Source organism: Equus przewalskii, chromosome 4 (assembly GCF_037783145.1).
Source record: "Equus przewalskii isolate Varuska chromosome 4, EquPr2, whole genome shotgun sequence".
NCBI classification, from domain to species: domain Eukaryota; kingdom Metazoa; phylum Chordata; class Mammalia; order Perissodactyla; family Equidae; genus Equus; species Equus przewalskii.
Genome location: NC_091834.1, coordinates 39,445,858 through 39,470,186, shown reverse-complemented (window position 1 = coordinate 39,470,186; position 24,329 = coordinate 39,445,858). Strand labels below are relative to the sequence as shown.

At 39.4% G+C, this 24,329-nt stretch overlaps 1 protein-coding gene across 4 annotated transcripts in view; it reads right to left on the bottom strand.

Moving 5' to 3' along the window:
• The window catches only part of DYNC1I1 (dynein cytoplasmic 1 intermediate chain 1), a 282,561-nt gene that overhangs the window by 43,691 nt on the left and 214,541 nt on the right, over positions 1–24,329 (bottom strand). For all 4 annotated transcript variants that reach the window (XM_070615670.1, XM_070615669.1, XM_070615666.1 and 1 more), the window contains 4 exons: positions 20,688–20,834; positions 16,604–16,717; positions 13,969–14,102; positions 10,140–10,284 (listed from right to left, as the gene is read on the bottom strand). In XM_070615670.1, the coding sequence (XP_070471771.1) occupies positions 10,140–10,284; positions 13,969–14,102; positions 16,604–16,717; positions 20,688–20,834 (540 nt within the window). The remainder of the gene's footprint in view (positions 1–10,139; positions 10,285–13,968; positions 14,103–16,603; positions 16,718–20,687; positions 20,835–24,329) is intronic.

Here is a 24,329-nt window from a genome sequence, read left to right as displayed (position 1 = left end):
TTCACAAGGGAAGCTCTCCCGAGGGAGGCCTCCACGTGGGAAGGTGGAGGACCCACACTCTCTATCTTCCACACCCTCCCCGCACACCCCAATTAGCACCCATCTCATTGATTCTCTACTATGCCTTTGGACTCTTCCCTACATTGCCTGGATGGTAACCAACCATAACATTACTATTTTCTACACGTGGTTATATTTTTACTCTTTATCCACTGATGCAAGGGGCACAGGGCTTACTTCCTTTACCTTCCTTGCATGGAGTTAAAATATGTCGATAATTAAGGTGATGAACAAAGCTCCTCTCACTCTAAAATGGTTACATTACTATGCTAAAAAAAAAAGTATGCCCTTAATTATATTGCCTTAAGTTTCTGACGAAAAAAAAAATAGGAATCTGCCTCTGTCACTAACATACAATTACTTATTTAGTCAACAAAGCTAATGAAACCAGAAAGAATCATTTTAAAAATTTCACGATTCCATAATACTATTAGGAAGTTTATTTTTCCACCTATAATCAATGTGGCTGTTTGGTGTTCACGGACCAAAGCACACTTTTGGGGACTGTTGAGAAGCCCAAATCTCCAAAATCACGCAGTATTATGTTCTTCCATTAGCCTTTCCCAATTCAAAAATTTTACCCGCCCAATCTTCATGGAAAGTTTAAATAAAACCATATATAAAGTTAAAGAGAATATTAATTTTTTAAATCGTAAAGAGAATTGACAATGACTGCATTTTCTCCAAATATACTTTTTCACTTAACTGCAATACTTCTAAAATCCTGTGTCGAGAAATCTTATTTTTTAGTCTTGATCTTTAAAATCATAGCTCCCCTCTGTGTAAAGTGTGTGAAGTGCTATTGTCTCTGGCAATCACATTACTTATGCAAAGTGAATGGATGTGGACTTTGCTACAGGCTTCAAGATTAGATTCATTTTGCTCAGTGTGCTAATTCTAGCATAACATTCTCCCCTAGAATACAGATTTTCTTTCCTAATATTTTATCTTTGTGTTAGAAATGTGAATTCTGGATCAGTAGAATGTATAAAATGCGTGTCTGTGTTGCCAAATTTTCCTGGTGTTTGGTTTGCCCTTAAACTTTTTTCTTTGGTTATCTTTTTGAGCTATACTTATTTTTATGTACAAAGTATTATATTGAAGCCACTTTTTAAACTTGACTTCTGAGTGGTTCAAATATTATTCTTGGCATCAACTCTTTCTACAATTTGAAGGGCTCCTCTTTATGTTATTTAATTTACAATCTGCTGTGGTCTAAATGTGTCCCCCCAAAATTCATACGTTGAAATCCTAATCCCCAAAGATGATGGTATTAGGAGGTGGGGCCTTTGGGAGGTGACTGGGTCATGAGGTGGAGCCCTCATGAATGGGACTAGTGTTCTTATAAAAGAGACCCCACAGAGCGTCCTAGCCCCTTCCACCATGTGAGGGCACAGCGAGAAGGTGCCGGCTATGAACCAGAAGGAAGGACCTCATCAGAATTTGACCATGCTCTTGGGTTTTCCAGCATCCAGAATTACAAGAAATAAATTTTTGTTGTTTATAAGCCACCCAGTCTGTGGCACTTTGTTATACCCACCTGAACGGACTAAGTGTAAGAGCATCACTAACTCGATTCTCGAGTATGGCTCCACCACAACCTTCTTCACTTTTGTTTAAATGATCAAATATTCCAAGTTACCCAATGAATTTGAAATAAAGGTCACTAAGGCAACCATTATTGTCAAAAGGGACTAAAAAAGAATCACTCATCTCATTTTTTTCTCTGCTCTACACCTATCTGAAAATTCTCATTGTCAATAAGAATGAAAAAAACCAAAAGCCTTGGTTTCCAGTATTTTCAAAACCATATTTATATTATCACTTTGCCTTTTTTATTAAGACAAAGAAGTTTATTTTCAGTAATAGTCTTGAAAAAGTGACTAGTAATTTTAGGAGCTGTTGCTACCATTTCTTTTAAATTTTATGTGTGTTCAGATTAAGAAGAGGAGACTCTAGCCAATCTTGTCAAGAGTCAAGAATAAGCATTGTTCCCAGTACATCACTACAAAAGATAATGATGAATTTGAGGTTTCAAATATATTCAGGTACAAGCCCCTGGCCAGAATAAGTAGGGTATTAATTATATCAGGAACCCTGATTGGGAGTGGGACATTGGTTTCATTCCCCTGCCTGCATCCTGAAATAGCTCCCCAGTTCCCTCACACAACCCTGAGAAGAAAGGAGAGACCCCTCAAAACAACTGAACTGCCCACCAGCTCTGTAGGATGGGGAGTTTGAATAGAACTTCACGCTGGTTTTGAGCATTGCTCTTCAAAGTCTAGCGGCATCGGCATCACTCAGAGGACTTATTAAAACACAGACTGCCAGGCCACACTCCCAGGGTTTTTGATGCAGAAGGTCTGGGATGGGGCCCAAGAATCTGCATTTCTAATAAGTCCCAGGTAATGCTGCCCATGGTGATCAAAGGGCCACGCTTTGAGAACCCTTTATTTAGAGCTGTAGAGAAGTGGTCTATCTCTCACACCTGAATTTGTCGACCTGCTATAGTAAGTTGAGGACAGGTTATGGACAGCTTTCAATGTCAGATTCAGGAGGTTTCTGAAGAGCTAAGAGATTAAACAATGGCAGTTTTACACAATTGCTGGCACTCTTGTAAAACTTAAATTAGACATCACTTAGGACATGCATCTTTGATACTTAGCCCCAGCTGGCCCTCAGATTGGTGCAGGTCAGACATCCTCCAGAGTCAGGGCCCTGTCCCATCTCTTGCAGGACCTGATCCAAACCTCCCCGGTCTCCCTCCCACATCCCAGTTCCCATCACTGTCAGCAGATAAGTGTGCCTCTGACTTCATCAGAAAATACGGAACTTCTTTCATTCTCTGCTTCCCCTGCCACTTCCATTTACCTAAATCTACCCATAAACCCTTTTTGCACTCTTGGCAGTGTCCTGCCTCTTCTCGCCATCTCAATCTTACATGGGCACCTGATACCGTCTTTCTCAATTTTTCAGACCACCCACTATCAATCGACACTTTTCATTGGCTCCTTCTCTTCAGGCCACAAACATGCTCAAATCTCTCAAAAAGTATAATAATCAAATCCTTCCTTGGCTCGGCTTTCCCTGCTAGCCACCGCTTTGTCTCCTTCAGTTGTCTGAAGGAGTAGGCTATATTTTCTGTGTCCACTCTCTTCCCACCTCTCTCTGTAACCACCCGCAATCTGTCCCCACCGCTCCACTGAAATTGCTCTCACTGAAGTCAGCGCCCCTCACCCTTCTTGCCTTTTTGATCTGTGGATTCCTTCTCTTCCTCATCCTGCAGCATCAGGGGCTCCAAGGTTGCACTCTTGTCCTCTTTAATTCGCATTCTATTTATAATTTTCTCCCTTGGAACAAATGACTTACTATATGCTGATCACTATCATATCTATATTTTTAACTCCATTCTTGGCCCTGAGCTCCAGTATTTTCAATTACCTTTTAGGAATTTCCAGGCCCTCACTTGGAGCAAGCCCCAGACTGCTAATTTTCTACCCCCAACCCAAGCCTGCTCCTCCTCCTCTATTTTCCGTCCTAGTCGCTGGCATCACCAATCTTTCACTCAGATGCATAAGGTAAGAAATATCAGAACCGTCTTTGACTCTGCTCTCAAATCAAGTCAGTTGGTCACAACGCCTGCTGGGTTTTCTCTCTCACACTTGAGTTCTCCTCCACAAGCTCACCATCTCCGCCACCTCCAAAGTTCTGGCTTTCACCTAGATGATCAAATTAGCCTTATAACTGGATTTCCTGTCTCTAGGTTTAGCATGCTGGCGTGGAAAAGAACACAGTTTTGGGCCACATATATCTGGGTTCAAATCCCAGTTTCCCTTCTTTCTCATTGAGCACATCAGGCAAGTTATTTAAGCTCTCTTATGCCTATTTCTCATTATATAAAATGGGATAATACTATCTACTCATAAGGTTACCATGAGGACTTAATGGACTAATGTATGTAACACATTTAGTGTAATGCCTGGCACATGGTATAACCTCAATAAATGTTGCTCTCGCCCCCACCCCTGCAAATTCATCTTCCATAGAAAACTCTCTAAAATTAAATTTTGATTAATTCATTCCTAAAATGACTTGTTACCATTTATAAAATAAAAGTAAATCTACATAATCAGGTATAGACCTATCTTTCCAGCCTCATTGCACGCCATTCCCTAACTGGATCTCTACCTTTCAGCCATTTAGATGAAAATGGCCGCTCGTTTGTTGATTCAGCTGCTGGAATGCAGCCTGGTCCTCTGTTAGCCAGGCAAACTACTACAACAAAGTTCCTGCTTCAGTGTGAAGCCTTCCCTGACCATGGTTTAATGATGAAATTCGGTATGGTGGGGAGCTGAGGGATGGAGAGAGGGCAGTGTAATGTGTTTTAATCCTCTCTCCCTCTCTGGTGTCCTCACTAAAATTGCAGAAATTAGCATCTTGTTTGGCAAGCCCCTCTTTTGCATCTCCCCTCCTCATTCTTGGTTGTCTCATAGCATTTTCTAGAAGTTGCTATTAGTACTTATTTCACCTGAACCAACCACTGGCTGCTCTCCTCCTTCCCAGATGTTTCTACCATGCCTCAGTGTCTCCCATTCCGTGATAAACTCATGTGCCTCCATCCTTGGCCTCTCATGGAAACCTCTCTCTTCTGCTGTCTCAGTGGAATCCTCCCTCTCCCACAAGCTCACCACCTCCCCTGCCGTCTCCTCAAGTAGAAGTTGTTCATTAGCTCATATCCAATTTCAGAACAGCGAGAGGGCCAGCTTCCTATTTGCTCTCCAGGGCTGTTTCATGGCTCCTCAGCCCTCCTGTGAAAAGCCCTGCTTCTTTAAAGCTCAGGCCATTTTTGTGTTCCATCCTTTAACTCTTTGGATCTCTCTTCCTACTTCATTGAAGACTTTAGCACTGGGATCATCATCTCCTTTTCTGTCTCAGTCTTGCCTTTTTCCTGGCCCACTTCAAAGCACACAGCACACTAGCACCTAGACCTTTTACTTCTATGACCCCTTCAACTCCAGTGAACTTCACCTTCACTTGATGTCAGCTACAGACATGACCACATCCTAGATCTTTTTTTTTAAATCACTTGGAATTATTTCAGTTGTGAATTGCTAAATCCAAAACATCTCACTTTCTAACAATAGTCTCTTATTTTACTAATACTCTTATCCTATTACTTCCTTCATACCTCTTCTTTGATCTTACAGGGGCTTCCAACCCCTCATTCCCTTTACTTTCCCCTGTTTTCATTTTCTTTCTGCTCCAGTTGAGAATCCTTGGTTTCTAACATCAAACGCTCTCTCATCCTTATCTCCAAATCTCATGTTCTATTATCCCCCCACCACGTTCTGGGAAAGCTCCAGTCCAGGATCCACCTAATTATCCCCCTCATCCATGTCCATATTTGTGCTGCTAAGCTCTCTTTGAGGAAATCAGGCCTGAAGATTGATGCCACTAAAACATTCTAGTCTCCAACCCAGCTGGGTCCTCCACACTGCCCAGAGTCCATCTTTGTTTCCCTAATCAGCTCTTCCTGTTCTCTTCTGTGACCAGCTGAAACCTCTCCCTTCAGGATCTCCACTTCTCACTCAGGAGCATATGTCATCTCCTACTCCACTGAGAAAACAGCATCACATGACAGTTCTCTCTGCTTCCATTCACCAAACCTACATACTTCCAAGTATTTTTCCCCATCCCTTCCTGTTCTTTTGTTACAACATAAGAAATGCCATTGCCCAAATTTAAAACTCACCCCCCGCCCATGCTATGTGTCCCATGCACTCCAACATTTTCAGGGCCTTTCTCCGCTTTACACTTATAGATTTTCCATTCTTTTTCTTTACTGGCTCTTCTACAACCGCAATATCCTCAAGAGTCTCTAAAACTTTTTAAAAAAACCAAAACAGAGATAAAAGAATAAAAGAGAAAAAAAGAAGAAAATCCCTCTCTCCACCTCCCATCTTCCTCTCCTCAAAGCCAAACTTCTCAATTTTTCTCCAGTGCTTCTTTGCCTTTCACTTACTTCCTAACCCATTGTAATCTGTAACCCATTCTCCACACACTTCAGTGAGACTGTACTTGCCATGGGCAGCAGTGGCTTTGAGTTGCTAAATACTATGGACATATTTCAGTCTTGATATTATTTCTCTAAAGTAGTTGTTACTGTTGATTACTCTCCCCTCTTTTGTTTTTTAGTCTTTTAGTATAGAAAATTTCAAACATATTCAGAAGTAGAATAATATCAATATCCAGCTTCAATATTTATTAATCCATAGCCAATCTTATTCATTTATATCCACAAGCTCTCAATTGCCAAGTGATTATTTTGAAGTAAATCCCTGACATCATGATTTCTTCTATAAATACTTCAGTGGGCATCTCTAAAACAATAAAACCACTTAAAATGATCACATCATTATCACATCTAAAAATAATAATTCATAAATATCAAATATCCAGCCAATATTCACATTTTCCTAACAGCCATCTAATTTTTTTAATAGTTTGTTTGAATCAACATCTGTCTAGTATCCATATTTTGAGATTGGTTGAAATGTCTCAAGTTTTGTTTTGTCCTAGTTTGTTTTGATATATAGTTTCCACCTCCATTTCTTTTTTTCCTTTGGAAAAATCTTTTGGTTTTGTGGCAGAAATGAGATCAACTGTCCTATAGATTTCCCAATAGTCTGGATTTGGCTGATTCCATCTTGTGGAATCATTTAACATTTTGCATCCCGATCTCCTATTGCCTCTAAATTCAGAGATCTGATAGACTGATAAGATTAGGTTTGGATTTAGGGGGCAAACTTGCTTCAAAGGTGGTATTGTATACCTCCGTAGTTATCAAGGTTGTTTCTAATTCTACAATGTTTTCAGCAACAATTACTACCTGGATCATTAGGGATTGCAAAATGATTGATATCCAAACCCCATCATTTCTTCTTCCTATAGTAGCTGGACTATTTCTATAAAGAAAAACTTCCCTTCATCAACTATTTAATAACCCTGAAGTACATATCATATAGAAAAGACAGAATAAATGTTTGATTCTTTCAGAATAAATGATTGATCAATTCTTTCTTTTACTTGTCAGTTTTCAAAATAATGAGTTAGTCTCGCTAGTATTCTCCAAAGATGACTGGTGAGGGCTTTGTCTTTTTTCAGTATCATTATGAACTCATGAATCTATTACCCTTATTGATATTCTTTCGCCAGTAGAAGCTTATTGAACTTGGCTTCCAAGTCCTTTGACAAGAAATTTGCAGTGTTTGGTAGCTTTCTTGCTTTCTATTATGACAAAGTATTCCAGGTTCATTTTGTACATTTCCTGCTCCAGATCTAGAATTAGTAATTTTGGTTTCTTTTAGTAAAATTGGTATTTAGAGGGCACAATCTTGGACACCAGGAATGTCATTGCTACTAGATTGGCCGTGGTTTTGAGACCTTTTTGTTAGAGCTGTGAAAATGTATTCTTTTACAAGTAAAGGTAACACACACCATGAGTTCTTACTAATACTTTCAATTCAAATGCAGAGTCATTACAGAGTTTTTACTTAACTTTGTGCATTTGTATCTCTTTTCAACCCTCATGATAATATCAATTCTCAGTGACACCAACACAGCCGTTTAACTTATCTCATGATAAAGACACAACAGTATCAGAATAACAGTAACAATATGACCACCAGCAATATGAGTACTAAAAGAAGTTAAAGCTTTTTTTTTGTAGTCCTTCTCATCCTTAAAATATATCCCTTTTGGAATATATAGTCAAAATACAGGGTTTTAAAGTCACTTAGAATCATTCCATACTAAACTTTTGCCTCCAATTTGAACCACATTAAGGTTGATTTGTTTCATATTACTTCAAATATTTTAGGGAGCAATTTTAAATTTATTTTATTTTGTTTTATAACTATGTAATCTTTACATGGTTCCCAAACCAAATATACAAACAAGGTATATTCAAAAAAGTATGGCTATTATCTTTGTTTCTTTTAGCCTCCTGTCTCCTTATAAGTAATATTTTTGTGTGTGTGGTTTATCTTTCCAAATTTTAAAAATACATAAATAAATATTAAACAGCGGCAGTGTACTCTTTACACTTTTCTCCACTTTGCTTTCCTCATTTAAAGATATATCCTAGAGATCACTCCATAATAGTATGTAGACGTCTTTTTCATTTCTTCCTACACTTGAATAGCACTCCTTTGCATGGATGGATCATACTTTTGATTTGTCCAGTGCTCTATTGATGGAATTTTGGGTTGTTTCCAGTCTTTTGCTATTCCAAGTAGTCTTTCAATGAATATCCTTCTGCTTATGTTTTTTTTTCTGGTATATTTCTAGTATCTATTTTTGCTAGTATGCCTTTGGCATAGATTCTAGAAGTGGGAACTGCTCTGCCAATGAGCAAATATGCATGTATTATTTTTAGATATTGCCAAATTCTCCTCCATAGTGTTGTACCATTTTGCATTTCCTACAGCAATGCTTGAGAATGGTCGGTTTCTTTCAGTCTCATCACAGAGTATGTTATCTTTTAGATTTTTGTCAATCTAATAGTTGAAAAGAGGTTTCTCAACTTGGTTTTAGTCTGCCTTTCTCATATAAGTGAGGTTGTTTTTCATACAGTTAAGAGCTAATTCTGTCCTCTTGACACATTTCCTCTCCATTAATACCCAGAAGCCACATACACAAAAATTCTAATTTTTTTCCTATTTCTTGGGTTGTTACACTTAATCTCCTTTTCTAGTTCCATTTCTCCTGTTTATTTCCTAAACATTCCTCTTTCTCTGGATTGTGTCTTAGCATTTCTTTTAAAATCCACTCCTTTGACTGTAACAATCATTGCTATTCGGACTGCTACTAAGTGCATACCTGCAGCCCAGAGCTCTTCCTCTGCTTCTGTCCCACATATTAAACTGCCAGCGGAGATCATGGATTGTGCTTCCTGGGCACCTTAAACTCAAGGTGCACAACACACTTCCCCAACATGTCCTGTCTTTGGTGTTCTCCAGTGTAGTGAATGCTACCACAAATTACCAGTTGCTCTAGTCATAAACCTGAGTTTTTCCTAGTGACTTCCTGCCCCCCCACCCCCTGCCCCGAGGAAGATTTGTCCTGAGCCAACATCTGTTGCCAATCTTCCTCTTTTCGCTTGAGGAAGATTTGCCCTGAGCTAACATCTGTGCCAATCTTCCTCCATTTTGTATGTGGGGTGCCGCCACAACACAGCCACTGAACGTGGTGTAGCTCTGTGCCCGGGAATCGAACCCTGGGCCGCCAAAGCCGAGTGTGCCAAACTTAACCACCAGGCCATGGGGTTGGCCACCTGGTGACTTCCTTTTTCACCTTCCTTATATCAAATCAATCAGCAGTTTCTATGGCTTTTATCTCTTAAATGATTCTCAAATGCATCTGCTACCCTCTATTCTGACTACTGGTCTAAGACACTGTCATTTCTCCTCTGGACCACTGTACCTTCCTTCTAGGTGGTCTTTCCTTTTCTTGCTCCCAAACATGGTCAGAATTACCTTTGAAAATACAAATAATATAGTGCCATTTACTAGCTTAAAAACATTCAAAGGCTAAAAAAAAAAAATTTAAAAAAATCAAACCAAATAAAAAGAACCACCCAAAAACCAAAACATCCAAGTCCCAAGTCATATATTTCGATAGGTACCTATGTATGTAAGTAAGTGCTACAAGGTCCAGACAATCAATACTAAACTGATAACAGAGGTCACCTCTGGGCAGAGGCCTGGGGTGGTAGGCAGTGAAGTGGATGTCATGGGTAGAGTTAGTGTTGGTGAGGGAGGACTTCCGTTTCATCATTATTTGAAATTTTTACAATTAGAATGTTTTCAAGTATTACCTATATATTTTAAAACAAAATGTACTAAGAAAGCGAGGCTTGACTAGCTGTGAGGCAGACCGGGATCACCAGCAGTCTGTATGAATTCCCAAAGCCAGGTCCCCTGGAAGAGATTTCAGATTCTCTACAACTCTCCCCAGGGAACAAAAATGGTCCTCTTTGCCTTTGTAATACCTGAGAATTTCAATCAGGGTATTCTTACCTTTGTGGTCCACAGTTTGACGGTCCAGTCAAACGACGACGTGACAAACAGGTGTGAAAAATCGATTGCGCCCACTGCCATGTGGCAGTTAATTCCTGTCACTGGCCCTTGGTGACCTTCGAAGACCTCACCGATACCTGCTTTGCTGCATGAAGACCACATGTGAGCAGAATTTCAGTAACCTTTGCAAAGCACTGATGGCTTTAAAAAAAATACTTGTTGCTGCATGATGACTTCTCCGTAATTTAGAACAACGATTGCCTACCAAAAATGAAATCACTTTCATATTTACCTTGAGAGAAATAATGCTAGACTACTTTTGGTGATTAAAAAACAATATGGGGCAATATAATCTTTTTAATCTTCAGAATTGAATATCAAGTTTTACCATTTAATCCATTTTTCAGGAGTTACCCAAATCCCATCATTGTTGATGTAGCTACTTTGATAAAAAACATATATACTTAGATAGCAGAAGCTTTCATAAGACTATTTTATTCTTGTGATGACATTTGGCACATGTTCCATTTTAATTCCTTTTGGGGAGCCTATTGGCTATAAAACTCCATACATCTTTACATACATACATCTTTTTTTTTTTTTTTTGGTGAGGAAGATTGGCCTTGAGCTAACATCTGTTGCCAATCTTCCTGTTTTTCGCTTGAGGAAGATTGTCCCTGAGCTAACATCTGTGCCAGTCTTCCTCTGTTTTGTATATGGGATGCCGCTACAGCATGGCTTGATGAGTGGTGTGTAGGTCTGCACCCAGGATCCGACCTCACAAACCTGGGGCTGCCAAAGTAGAGTGTGCAAACTTAACCACTATGCCACTGGGCCGGCCCCTCAAGGAAATGTCTTAAAATAAGTTGACCTACCTGAAAATGTAGTACTTTGTGGAAACCCTTGCCACCACAAAATAATATGCATAACTTAAGTGTAATATGGAGAAAATGATGTTTTGACTGAAAGCAGAGGAGAAATTTACAAATCCACTAAATGTAAATTCCATAAGGGCTGGTGCCTTTTCTTGTTGCCAAGTCCTTAGCATATGCTCAATAAATATTTATTGAAACAAAGAGCAAAGGAAAAGAGACAAACTTCTGCCTTTTTTTTCCCCACAGAAGTGCATTTGAGAAATAGTGATACACATTTTGAAAGTTATCCACAGACGTATGTCACATATTTAACTAAGCTGGGATTATTTCCAGCCCCCTATTATCACATAATAGTCCACACATGATCATACCCAATTAGGAAATATACCAAAATGCTATATTTTAAAAATCTGTGTGCATGAGGTTATAAATATTACAAATACATAGAGATTGTGGAATCTAAATATTATGTCACTAAGAGCAAAAATGAATTAGGTTATTAAAACCTTTGGGCTTCTGGAGCACCAATGTGTTGATGAGCTGAGCGAAATTTGAAATCATGAGCGAACTGCTGCAGCGTGTGCTCCGTGTAACAGGCACTCAAAAATTATGCCCAGTGAAACTGCTAACAGCGGTTCCACACGTGATCATTTAAATTTGTTCTAATGAACACGAGGAACTGATCTTTGAAGTGGCCCCTGGTGAGACTCCACTTGCTCTTAACAGCATCCTGAAAGGGTTTATAGGGTGCAAAATGAGGACCTTGTTTAATTTATGGAAGTGGATTTGCACCTTCTCTACATTAGGTGAAAAACAGAAATCCCCCACCCCTCCCCTATAGCCCTATATGACCCATTTAAAATTACTACGAAGTCAAGTGCTGCTACTTTACAACTTTACTCAGATCTGTATTTTATATTTCAGATGGATGGACCAATATAAAAAGCAAAACCAAGCTCGTTGTAAAAAGTTTTGTGGTTTGTACCTTAGGTACCCTTCTTTTGAACCACAGAGCATATTCTGATGGTGCTTGAAAAGGATAAGAGCCACAGATCAAAAATATTCATCAAGTAAAAGGTTATTTACATTAGAGAAACTGAAAAAAAAATCTGAAAGTTGTCAATCAAAATATTCTGTAGTCTTCACAGATAATTAAGGTCCTGGATTAAGTCAATTGAACCTATGTCCTGTGATTCTAATAAATGTGAAGAGAAAGCTGAGACTCCCTGTTTGGCCCACTGCACTCTCTGTGCCTCTGTCACACCTATGGCATTCTACCCGCAGTGCAGATATTTGTGTGCTTACCTTTCCCACCATCATCAGTTCCTTGAAGACAGGAACCAGGTTTAAATGATGGCATGCCTGGCAGCATCTAGGAATGCCCTTTGCTCAAAGTAGGTGTGCAGTGACTGTTTGCATGAATGAAGAACTTAATTAGATCTTTTTATGCTTTCACAAAACGTTAACATGTGGTTTTAGCAAGTTTTTATGAAGTAGGACCATTGGGCATGGAACTATGAGGCGTATCTTCCTAGTCATCTTTAAATTACATGAGCAGGGAAAATACTGCTTGTTCCTACATGCAGAACAGTAGGAACACCACTGCGCATACTGTATGACCTGGACCATGGATGCTTGTTACTTCTACAAAACACAAAAACACAGGAGCGTGAACTTGAAACAATTTCTGGTTCCTAATTAAATCTAAACAGCCTGGGATGAGTGCAAGAGATGAAGAATCATTTGAATTAGAACTACTAAAGAGAAAGAGAAACTAAGCACCAAGATGAACACAGTGAGCCTTTCAAAAGATGTGAGGCCATTAGTTAATTATTGCATGCAATTGTATAATCTAGTCTAAATTATTGGATTCCACTTTATCCTGATGTTTTTACAGGGGCATTTGCCAATCTTTCAATCAAGGCAGAGTTCTTATCACCTGGAAACTTCATGGTGGCTTGTACATCTCATAGGATTCCAGCCTCTCCGATAGGGAGGAAGGGCCCTAACCCACTTCCCTAGATTATTTGGATATTGTCATTTTTTTAATCCCCATATAGATTTTTAGCTCTTCATTTACTATGTGCCAGGCACTGGTAAGGGAATCAATGATGAAATGGAAATAGTTTGGTAAGAGAAAAATGGCAGATAAATGAATAGTTGAGGTGAAATGTGATTAATGCTATTGTAGATGCATATATAAAAATATATAAAATAGCAAATCTAACAGCCTGTAGTGCTATTCCATTTAGTCTACTTGAATTTTCACCATAGTAATTGTCACCTTAAACCATATATTTACTTCTTTGTTAGTTGATTGTCTTTAACCCTCAACCAGAATATGAACTCCCAGTCTGTTTTGTTTCTTACAGCACCCTATGATGTGATGGTGCCTGGCCCACAGTAGGTTCTTAGTAAACATTCCTTGAAAGAATGAATGAATAAAAGGAATGAAAATTCTATAAAACCATAGAGAAGAGAATAGTTTTCTTTGCCCAAGAGAGTCAAGAGAGGCTTCAGTGTGGAGTGACCTTTGTGCTGGCTCTTAAAGGATAAGGCGGAATTAACCAGGCCAGGAAGCAAGAAATACCAGACCCAGCAGAAGAAATCAAATGTACAAACTCATGGAGGTATGGTGGGATAAGCAATATTTGGGGATTGTTATCACTGATGGGTCCACAGCTGAAACCTGAAGGCTGAGGCTGGGAAGGGGCAGGTAGTCAAGGGTCTCATATGATATGCTAAGAAGCTTTGACATTTTTCCTCATGAGTAAAGGTTTACAAATGGATAATGACCAGAGCAGATGGATCTACAAGAGAATGAAGACTTGAGGCTGTGCTTTGCATTTCTTCCGAAATGCCTTTCTCATAATGCAAGGTGGTTATAATCCAGAAAGTGATAACAGACTTTGGGAAATGAGGAACACGTCATTGGTAAGAAAACAGAAAATCACCTTCCATGACGACAGGCTGTGTAGACTGTGCCCTCCTCACTGCCAACCACGAAGTTATTGACGTCTCCCGTCGGGAAAGCCATTCCGGTAACAGCCACAGGCTTGGACTTATTGTACACCAGCTCCATGCTCTCCTACCAAAACACGGCATGGTTACATTCCCTCTGTCAACTCCTTGCCATGCCAAAGATAGCACGGAAAAATCATTTGGCTAAATCGTCTGTTTGCTTTTCACACAGCGTTACAAAAGACCCCGGCTGTGCCAGAAACCACGCTTTACTGCCCCTGACATTCATGCTTCTGTGTATCTATGGTTTCAGGCCGGCTGGATTTCATCAGTGTGTGCTGCTGCTTCTTAAGTCAGGCAGACGTGACAGGTGAGAATTTTGAAACTAATGGTGCAGAAACTAAAGATAATACTGTAATGGTTACACTTGTCAGCCCCAGGCTTTAATAAAACACACAATACCCTTTTATTTACAAACATTTTCACAATCAATTGTTCATGAGAATACACATGTATTAATATCACATGTACTAAACATATTTGTCAAAGCAGGAGTGTGTGTCCTCCATGGACTAAAACCAGAAAGTTGTCACTCAGGTCATAAAAACCAGATTTCAACAGGGACCAGATTTCATGAAGGGCGGCTGTTGGGGGTACAGGCTTTAAGCCTGCAAAGAATGGTGTTTTAATAAGTCTTTAAAATAGGAAATGAGAGTCTTTATCTAAAATGATTTTCAAAATCAGGAATTAAAATGTATTTGAAAAGACATTCTGCAGAGTTAAGTTTAAAGACAATGAAGAGTATCACTAACATCCCTGAATATTTCTGGCTATTTACATCGAACAGCCTACTTTGTGTACCTGAAATAATTTTAAAAAATCATTCTAGGGGATCACGTCATTATAGTTGCTTGAGAGTTTAGCCTTTTTTGTGGAAACAAATAAACCAGGCCATCTCAGCCAAGGAGTCCATAAATCTGAAGCACATGCTAACCGTCTGGGTAGTGCAGACCATATGGTCATGTGACATGCTGGCAGCGCGTGAGATCCACATACAGCAAGCGCATCTGTGAGGGGAGGCTATGACAATATAAGCAGAAAACTGAACCATCCAATGGTTTGCTCCATTGCTAAAATTAGCAGAGAGGAAGGTACAGTCTCTTGGTTGTCCACTTGGGAGAGACGGGGTCCAGGGCAACTGCTGGATGCTCCCACGTCTGCCTGCCATCCACGGCTGTGCCATGAAACTCTCAATCTTTGTATGGAGACAGGAGTCTGTGGGCATGCTGAAACTAATAAAAAGGGTCTTGTAGCCTCTGTACGACTGGTTTTAACCTAAACAAATACACGTTTAATCAGCAAAATGGGCAATTAAAAATTCCTAATTAGAGGGTTCACTCTAATATCTGTTTGTAATCTCCATGCTTTTAAAGCAAAACAACATATTGCTGAGAATTTTAAGACAAAGCCATAAAATACCCACACACAACTCCTGACTTGTACAATGTTAAGGTCAGCAAAAATAGAGGAACTTAAATTGTAAGGAGCTTATTAGCTTTTTTCTCTCTCTCTCTTTTTTCCCCCTAAAATAATAAAAAGAACTCATTTAGTCTTAGTATTCTCTACATCTGCATTTTGTGGAGACTTATGGAAGGTGCTTTATGGTTTCCATATTTCCCTATGCACTTTGAAATTTTAATGTCTTCTAAAATTGTGAGAGAGACATTCTAGGGTCGTTATTCCAGGAAAGGGAACAGGAATGTTAAAATTGAGAATTATCTCCCACGTATCTTTTACAATTTTCTTGATGTTTCTTCACATTTTTGTCAAAGGCTATAACAATGAACTCTTCTCTGCATTTTTAGTTGAAGGACAGTGAAGTACTTTTTCCTCCACAAAGAAATGTGGAAAGAGCGTGTATATGTGTGTGTTTATGTGCGAATGTGTGTGTCTTCTTGTGTGTATGTATACATACGTATATTCTGAAAGTTGCATTTAGATGCCTCCTCCCAATGGTCTCTTTCTGCTCCTTTGTTTGGTTCCCATCACTGCAATCAGGAGTGGTTTGGAAACTTTGGAACATTCTCATTTTTGACTTCTCATTTGTTGAGCAAAGAATGGCAAGAGCCATACCAGCAAACATTCCAGAGGAGAAAACAGACGGTTCAACAAATTCTTCATACACACGGGCGGTAGTCTAGGCTACGGATACAAGCAAGGGCTTGGATTTCTGTTTTGCTGGAATACCTTTTCTCCAAGGCAAGTACCCATAAGGGATTGCTCTGGGGAGCTCCAACCTCGTTTGCATTTGTTTAACAATGCTGTAGGGTAAGTACAATTCCTACCACAGGCAACTTCCATAATTACTATGCTTTAAATGGATTATCTCATTTTCACTTGAAACTGACCTAAGGATTAACGTATTACAATAATTACATGATTTGTGGTAAAGGAAATGGGTTTTGGCTTCAGGAGGAGACTGCTGAAAGCAGGCCCTACTCTTTCAAGTGCATCCATTGGTTTTAGCTCCTATAGGATGTGAGGGTTTGGCTTTTAGAAACTATGTTCCATTAGGCAGGTATCTCTTTTAACCAGGATGCTCTTATGTGTAGGGGAAAACAAACCCACCTGTGGAGTTGAGAGCATGTCCAGGCTCCAGGAGCACATTTTACCATCAGTAGAGACAGTGATAAGGTTATGAGCATTCTGGGTCCCAACAACATTTACACAGTACACGGGATGCTGCAAAAACATAAACACAGAGGATCAGACACTGATCCAAGAGGAAATGCTTACATTTGAGTGTCAAACACATTACTCTAAAACATGGATTAAAGAGTGACATAATCCTACAATAATACAAGCCTAAGGTCATTTGCCACTTTTGATTTGAACCTGACTTCTCTCTAAAAGCTCTGGCAGCAACACATAGCAGTGGAAATATTTACAAAGCTCCACCTTGCTCAGTCAGATGCAATGCAACAGAGCTCAAGGAAGCTGGAGCAAATGAGGGTTGACAGGGCAGAAGCAGCACAGGGAGGTGAATGTGGATTACTTGAATGAGTCTCCACTGCATAGTTTGGCTTCTAAGCTCACAATGAGTGATGGGAAGAGACAGTCTTCAAAAGGGTAGAACCATTGACTTCTTGAAGGAATAAGTGTTACTAAATCTGAAGTTTAATGCATTATAGTCACAGTGCCAAACATTTGTTAACATTCCTTTAAAAAGTGGTTAATACTCATCGGCCTCTTTAATTTGAGAGACATACTGGTGGTGGAAATTATTGGCACAGTGCACCTAGTAAGATAAAATTAGGTTCTTTTACTACAAATGTTACTGCAAAATCTAAGATAATGATAGATTTATTTTTCAAAATACCGTTTGGGGTAGTATGGAGGCTTAGGTTCAGCCAGGGCCTTGAGAAAGGTCATTTATACATCCAAGCAAGATGCTCTAACCTTCTGTCATAACTCTAGTAGTTTATCCCACTCTGTAGAATCCTAAATGGTAGGCTAAAATCATTTGCAGCTGCACATTAAATACTAAATGGAAGGTTAGCATAAGCAGAACGTAGTAGTAATTTGGGTTAGATTTCAGGGAGCTTAGCTATCGGTGGCCAAACCACAACTTAGCTGATGCTTCTCTGTGCAAATAGCTGATGGTCTAAGTCTTTCTCTTGATGAGTTACTGTCCATAATACCTAGCCACAACAACAATGAAACAATCTTTAATACTGGAAAGTTGATATTATATAAGGGGTGGTTCCCAAACTATTATTATCATATAAACTCCTGGTCAGAAGGAACTGTAATAATCATCTAGTGAAGTTACGAATCTGCCTCTACCAAGAGGTGGTCCAAACTCTGCTTAAATACCTTTCTCAAGGGGATCCAGTTTTTAGCACTAATTTCTGGGGAGTTCGTCCTTCCGCCAATGGGGATAAAGAAAGCCCAAGGAGATACTTTTAACGCAGTGCCCTCTGGAATCATACAGATCAAGTCAAAAGAATACAGCTGTTTTTGCATATTTATAAATTGCTGTTATATTATCCACCCCCCACCCTCACCTCCAATCTCGTCTTACTCAGACTAATCATCCCCAGTTCCCCCAACTGCTCCTTGAGTACCTCGTTTTCAACACCTTCCCCATCCTGGTTACTCTCTTTTGCATGTGCTGTATTTTGTCTGCTCTCCTCTTACAGTGAAGTTCCGAGAATGAAACACAAGTGTCTGTCTTATTCTGACCAGCAGAATATAGAAATCCAGGGAGCATTGAATTGTCACTTCTCATGTGATAAAAAAAAATGCCTGTATTAATGCATTCTAAACTAAGATTTGCTTTTTTTGCAATTGCATCACTTCTTTCACTCATGCTGATGGACAATCAACTGAGTTCCTATGTCTTTTTCACACGCTATTCCTATAGAAACTTTCAAATGAATCAGCTTTAGTGGATCTGGACAGTGGTAAGTACAGCAGAGATCTGGAACTAAATGTTATCCTGATCAGGTCTTTAAATATCAAGAGGACTGACTGGTTGTGGCCCTGTGGACAATGCTCGTGGTCAAGTCTGTGGTGGATGTGGAGCCTGCAGCAGTGCGAAACTCAAGCCACAAAACATGAAGCTTTGTGTGGAAATCAAGTGGAAGAAGGGATGAAACAAGCTCTCACCTACAAACAGCAGACTTAGCAAAACTGAAGAATAGGAAAGCAAGGTCCGGACATTGCTATGAACCTGAAATCTACCCAGTGTTTTTCAGCAAGAGTCCAGTGGAGTTTCTTTTGTTAACCACCAAGCATCAACACAAACCATCAAAATCCTAATGGACTGAGACCCTAAGGGTGTACGAAGTGGGGAAGGAAGGCATCTAGAAGAATGTGTAGAGAAGGAATGCTTGTGGTAGCCCCTCCCTGGCTTTAATCAGTTTACTGGCCTGTGCTTTCATGAGTAATAAAACTCAGTTTAAAAGAAAAGGGAGAGATGTAAAGAAACCAGAACAGAAGCAGACACGTGGGCATGCCTACTCATACACACACACAAACACACACAACTCTACTTAATGGAAAGAAAAAAGCAACAGTACAGCTCATTTTTCCAGTATAGATGCCAGATTGTTTTTATTTATGTTAGGGATAAACTTACTGTGTGGCAGAGGACTTTGTTTTAATTAGGATTTCCTGTTGTCCCAAATGCATATGTGTAGTGGGTGTGAAAGGAAATTAGTTAGTAATCTGTGGTGGGCCTCTTTTTCTTTTTTGATCTTGGTACCAATCAGCCAGGCATTAGTGGAAGTTGAAAGACAGTCACAAAATTAACTGTGCACCGTTAAGTATGGATTCATCAAAACACAGCAAAAGAGAAAAAAATTTGTTTTTATTTTCTTACAGAAATGATGTCTGATAATATTTGTTATCAGATATTATTCTGTTTGACAATACTAGTATTTTCGTTGTAATGATCTCATCCTAAGTTACTTGAAAAAGAAACATTAACTCTTTGGAAGAGCTGCTGGATTTCGATTCTCCCCAAAAGCTTACTGCTAAATGTTCTAACATTTGGATTAATAATTTTTTGACATTTTGGAAGATATGCTCACAAACACACCAGATATCCACATAGAGCCAAGAAGTGGTTTCATGCTTCTTGAGCATGCACCTGCATCAAACCCATCTTCTCCTGGGTCACAATTTTCTGTTATTAGTTTGGAGAAATGGGGTAGGCAAGAGCAATTTTCTAAGATTCCCAAGAACTGGTTTCACCTGCATGTGTCTTAGGCCCAAGTCAATCAGAATTAAGGCTGACTTGGTATTTGTCATTTCCCATTGTCAATCTTACGAGAGTGGGAGAATTTTCCTCTTCATGGTCTTTTTAAAAACTAGAATGGTTTTGAGGTCAGCAGATGAAACAAATGAGGCAACCACATTAAGGAAATTGAAAGAATAGTAGAGCTGTATGTTTGGGCATAATTTGGGCATTTCAGAGAAAGAACATCAGTTACCCTGGATGTCAAGGTAGCAGGGATTGGTGGAGACATGCCTGTCTTCTCATTCCTTCTAACAATTGCTATACACACCTGTCATTCTCTTAAAGGAAATGACAGAGTAGTTGTCTTATGAACACTATACTGAACCTCTCCTGCCAAATTATGGGTAATGGTTTTGAGATGTTGACTTTTAACCCTAGGGATTATACTGTCACTGTGGACTTTACCATTGAGACTCACACCACGCATTCCAGAATTTAAAGTCATAGCACTCCCTCAAACTGCGAATGGAAAGGCCTGTTGGCAAGAGCCCCATACACCACTCCAGGACAGAAAATGCTTACTCTTCATGGTCTATTTGAAAATATGAGTTTCCACCTTCTAATGTAAATGTGAAGGATTTCTTTAGAAAAACAATTTCACAGCTGCCTCTTCCAAAGTTTCTCCCTATGTCCTTTTTAAATTTTAATCTATCTTCACTGGTGGCCTTTAGGACAGTCAAAGAGATCCTTTCTATGTGTTAAAACTTGTAGATTATTAAGAGATTTCTCTAAACTCAGTGTTTCCTTCATCTACTTTTCACTCAACTTTATTCTAGCCAGTCAAGATACAATCACTATAAATTAGATACTTCTAACTTGGAGTTACTGATAACGTGTATTCTTGCCAGTTATCCTCTCTTTCAGGGCCTGGATGGCTGACAGGGATATGACAAAAGCTTGACTTACTGTGTGTGCAGCAGCTGACAAGGGGGTCCGCTGCACTGGCGTCCTTCGGTGACTGCGATTATCCCACAGGACAATCTGGCCCGAGTAAGTCCCACCCACCACCAAGTTGGGATGGAAACGAGCGAAGCAGACTGACATCACAGAGGACTGTGAAGAAAAGGGGGAGAGAAAGGCGCTGTGAAATGGGTGGGGAAGGCTTGCTTCTTCCCGAAGAGAGAAGAGTTCATCGTGTAAACTCAACACGTCCTGGAAAACATAAAGCAATTGTTAAGTGCGCAGCTAGGAGGAAAGTTTGTATACAGACGCAGGACTTTCCCTTGAAAGGCTGGCCAATGGTTACCCCTTGAAACTTGACATTTGAAGTCCTGGCCATATCATCAAATAGGCATAAAACCTGTCTTAGGTACATCATTGTTTTGTGGTCTGTAAAGCTTGGTTTATGGACATTTCCCATATACCGATAAAATTGTATCAGAGCTAATACTAACTCTCTACTGAAGTCTTTACAAAGCAATTCTTTACTTTGAGGGCATGGCCACATCAAGTTATACTATGTGCAGTGTTGGCAAGGCTTCAAGGACTTTGAAATGGGGTGCTTTTTTTGTTTTTTGTTTTTGGCTTCATGTAGACTTCTAGGAAGCATACTGACCTCAGACCGATCCAACTGGTTCCTCCCCAGATTCCCTCGCCTCCCATGGGCATTGTCCCGACCTTTAGCTTGCCCACTTCAGACAATTCTTAATGTTATTCTTTGCCTATTTTAACTAACAGTCAGAAATGGATTTCAGTCCAACTCTTGTCATGGCCTGTCATAGCATCACAAATGTGGTTTCTGAAATTCCACAAAAAGACTACAGGGCCCTACATTTTATAGGAAATTACTTAGCTGAGACAGAACCACGATATACTTAAAATCAGACAAGTCAGTTGTTCCACATCTGCTAAGAAGTCCATTTTGATTCTTGCAGCGCTTTCCATGTCTGCATTTATATGCAGAAGTGATTGTTTTTAATAAATGCATTTCATCCTTCAAGCAAATTCAATGAATGATCCTATGTGTAAGAAGAGCACTGTAGCCAGCATAGTGGGGATACAAAGGTTGCCATGGCCCTCAACAAACTTGTGCCCTGGCAAAGGCAACCATAAAGCATGCACACAGAGGAGCAGAGGTGCTGCCAGTCTATGCAGTGCCTTTGTATGAAACAGAAAAAGGTGCCTCTCTGCCCAGACGGAGTCCTGTGGGCAGGTGCACGCCTTGGGAAGTGGAAAGTAAGATGGATTTTCATGCCCACTTGTCCCATGGGTTTGATATCCTTGTGCAGGGCAGAACTTGCACACACAAGTAGCAGCCTTGAATGTGATACATGCCATGACTAAATCCCAGGAGCACGTGTGGTGTGTGTCTGTGTATGTGTCTTTGCATGCATGAAGGAGCTGGTGGGGAAGATTTGTTTTATCTAGGAGAGGGGAGGAAGAGGAGAGAGGAAAGGGATGGTTAGAAAGACCTCATGAAAGGGAATGTATCACCCCTTGAAGTATGTGTGGAACATTCAGCAAGTGGAAAGGGAAAAACACAGGCATTCCTGAGAGATAGGGTAATGAGAAGAAAGGACTAGAGGCAGCAAAACAGAGGCTGGTGAACAGCCCACAGTCTGGGTTGGCTGGGAAGGAGCTTGCATGGAAGAGGCAGGTAGTAGGAAATGTGGCTGACGAGGTCACCTGGGCCACACAAGAGGGGGCTGTGAATGGCAGGCGCTGTTTGGATCTTTTTCTGTGGGCAATGGTAAGAAATCACAGCTTTCTGAGCAAAAAAGTGGAAGGGTCAAAGGTTGTAAGTGATAAGTCAGCAAAGAAGTGATTGAAGAACAAAACTACGATCTCTTTCTGACTGGGAAGCTAACAGTGCATTTCTAAAAAGATCAGATCTACTATCAGCCTAAGGCTTCCTTGGGAGAAAACATCTCAGATATTCTGAGGTAGAATAAAGAATGTAGACTATTTTTCAATGCCATGTTTTCCTAGTTTGAATGATTTTCAGTTCCAATTCCCTGAACACGATTAGATGGAGAACGTGCTCGTGCCCCAATCTGGTTTTCATAAAGTTCAAGAATAACTCTCAATAATGATACCAAATTAAAGAAAAAGCAAATAGTGCTGGTCAGCTTCTTGTTTTACACATCCCACAGAAATGATTCTTAGTTTTCAATTGATGAAATTCTTATGTTGCTTGAGCTATGTTGGAAACATTTTTTTAAAGCTTCAGAAAGACTTAAAATTATCCAGGTGGTATCAACAATTGAATTTACCAAAGCTCCAATCAATATGGATAAAGGAATGTCATTAAATTTTAAAAATCCAGAATTCAACCACTTGATTGCTTCTGTGTTTCAGTTAAATCCCAGCAAATACCATGTCAAGACTTGCTCAGTTTGTTGAGAGATTAAACTAGAGAAAAATAAACAGTGGTGGCATTTCTACGAAATTGAAACACATAGTCAGCAATCAACTGGACTCCAATCCCACAGGGTGAGAACTCTACCTAATTTCTACTTTTTCATTCATTCATTTGTTCACTCTCCATTCATTCATTCCTCAAACACACAGTACCCACTAAGCACTAGCTAACTCATTTCAAAAAATTTTAAATGTTGCAGAAGTCCCCCATCACGAATTCAGAATTCTATTTATAAGTGACAAAAAGTCAAATTAATGCTAAAAGAGAGTAATATCATGTTGGAGGACCAGTGTTCTGCCGTCAGCCTACTTTGTTTTGCTGCGAATCAATCTTGACAATATCTCCTTGAGGAAAACAAGGTGTACTTATTTTCATTTTATGTTGAGAAGATTAAAAATGGAGTAGTTTCGTGATTTGCCAATTTCACTTATTTTTTTAAGCTCAATACATTAATTATAATATATATTCCATTTACTATACAATATATATAAAGGTTCAAAACAGATCTCCAGGGTAGGCCACATTTGACATATTATCATTCATACGGAAACACTAAGGCAGTATGATCTCAATTATCTAGACGTAAAGTTGAGAATTTAGTCATTTCTCGAGATGTTTTTAAATACTCTGATGCTTGATATAACAGTGGCCAGCATTCGGGTGATTGGCTGAATTTTTAATTTTTCATCCAAATGTTTAGTTCCCTTTAGACACATGGGAACACTCACCCATCTACAGCTCTGACACAGAAAGCTTCTCTTCTAATATGGAGAGTCTGCATCAATCCCCTATGAATAAAATGTCTTGGAAAACCCCTGTAACCTTTTGTTGTTTATACAGCTACTGATCTGGCTGTTGTTACCAGTTGTCATGGGATTTATTGACTGTCAATATAAAAAGCAAAGGATGAGATAATCTTGTCAGTTATATCTATTCGGTAAAGAGTAAAAAAACATTCCAGATAAATTGATTGACACTACGAAAACACGTTTTTTTTTTTGTTCTCATTTTTAATAGTACATTTTCTGAAGATATACTCTATGGAAAACATTATTAATATTAATGTTATTTTTTAAAATTCATCAATTTATTAAACATTTAAAATTTTGTATTAATTCAGTTATTTGGTGTCATCATAAAGCATTATCAAATTATATGACTAATACAATTTAAACAAACAAAATTAG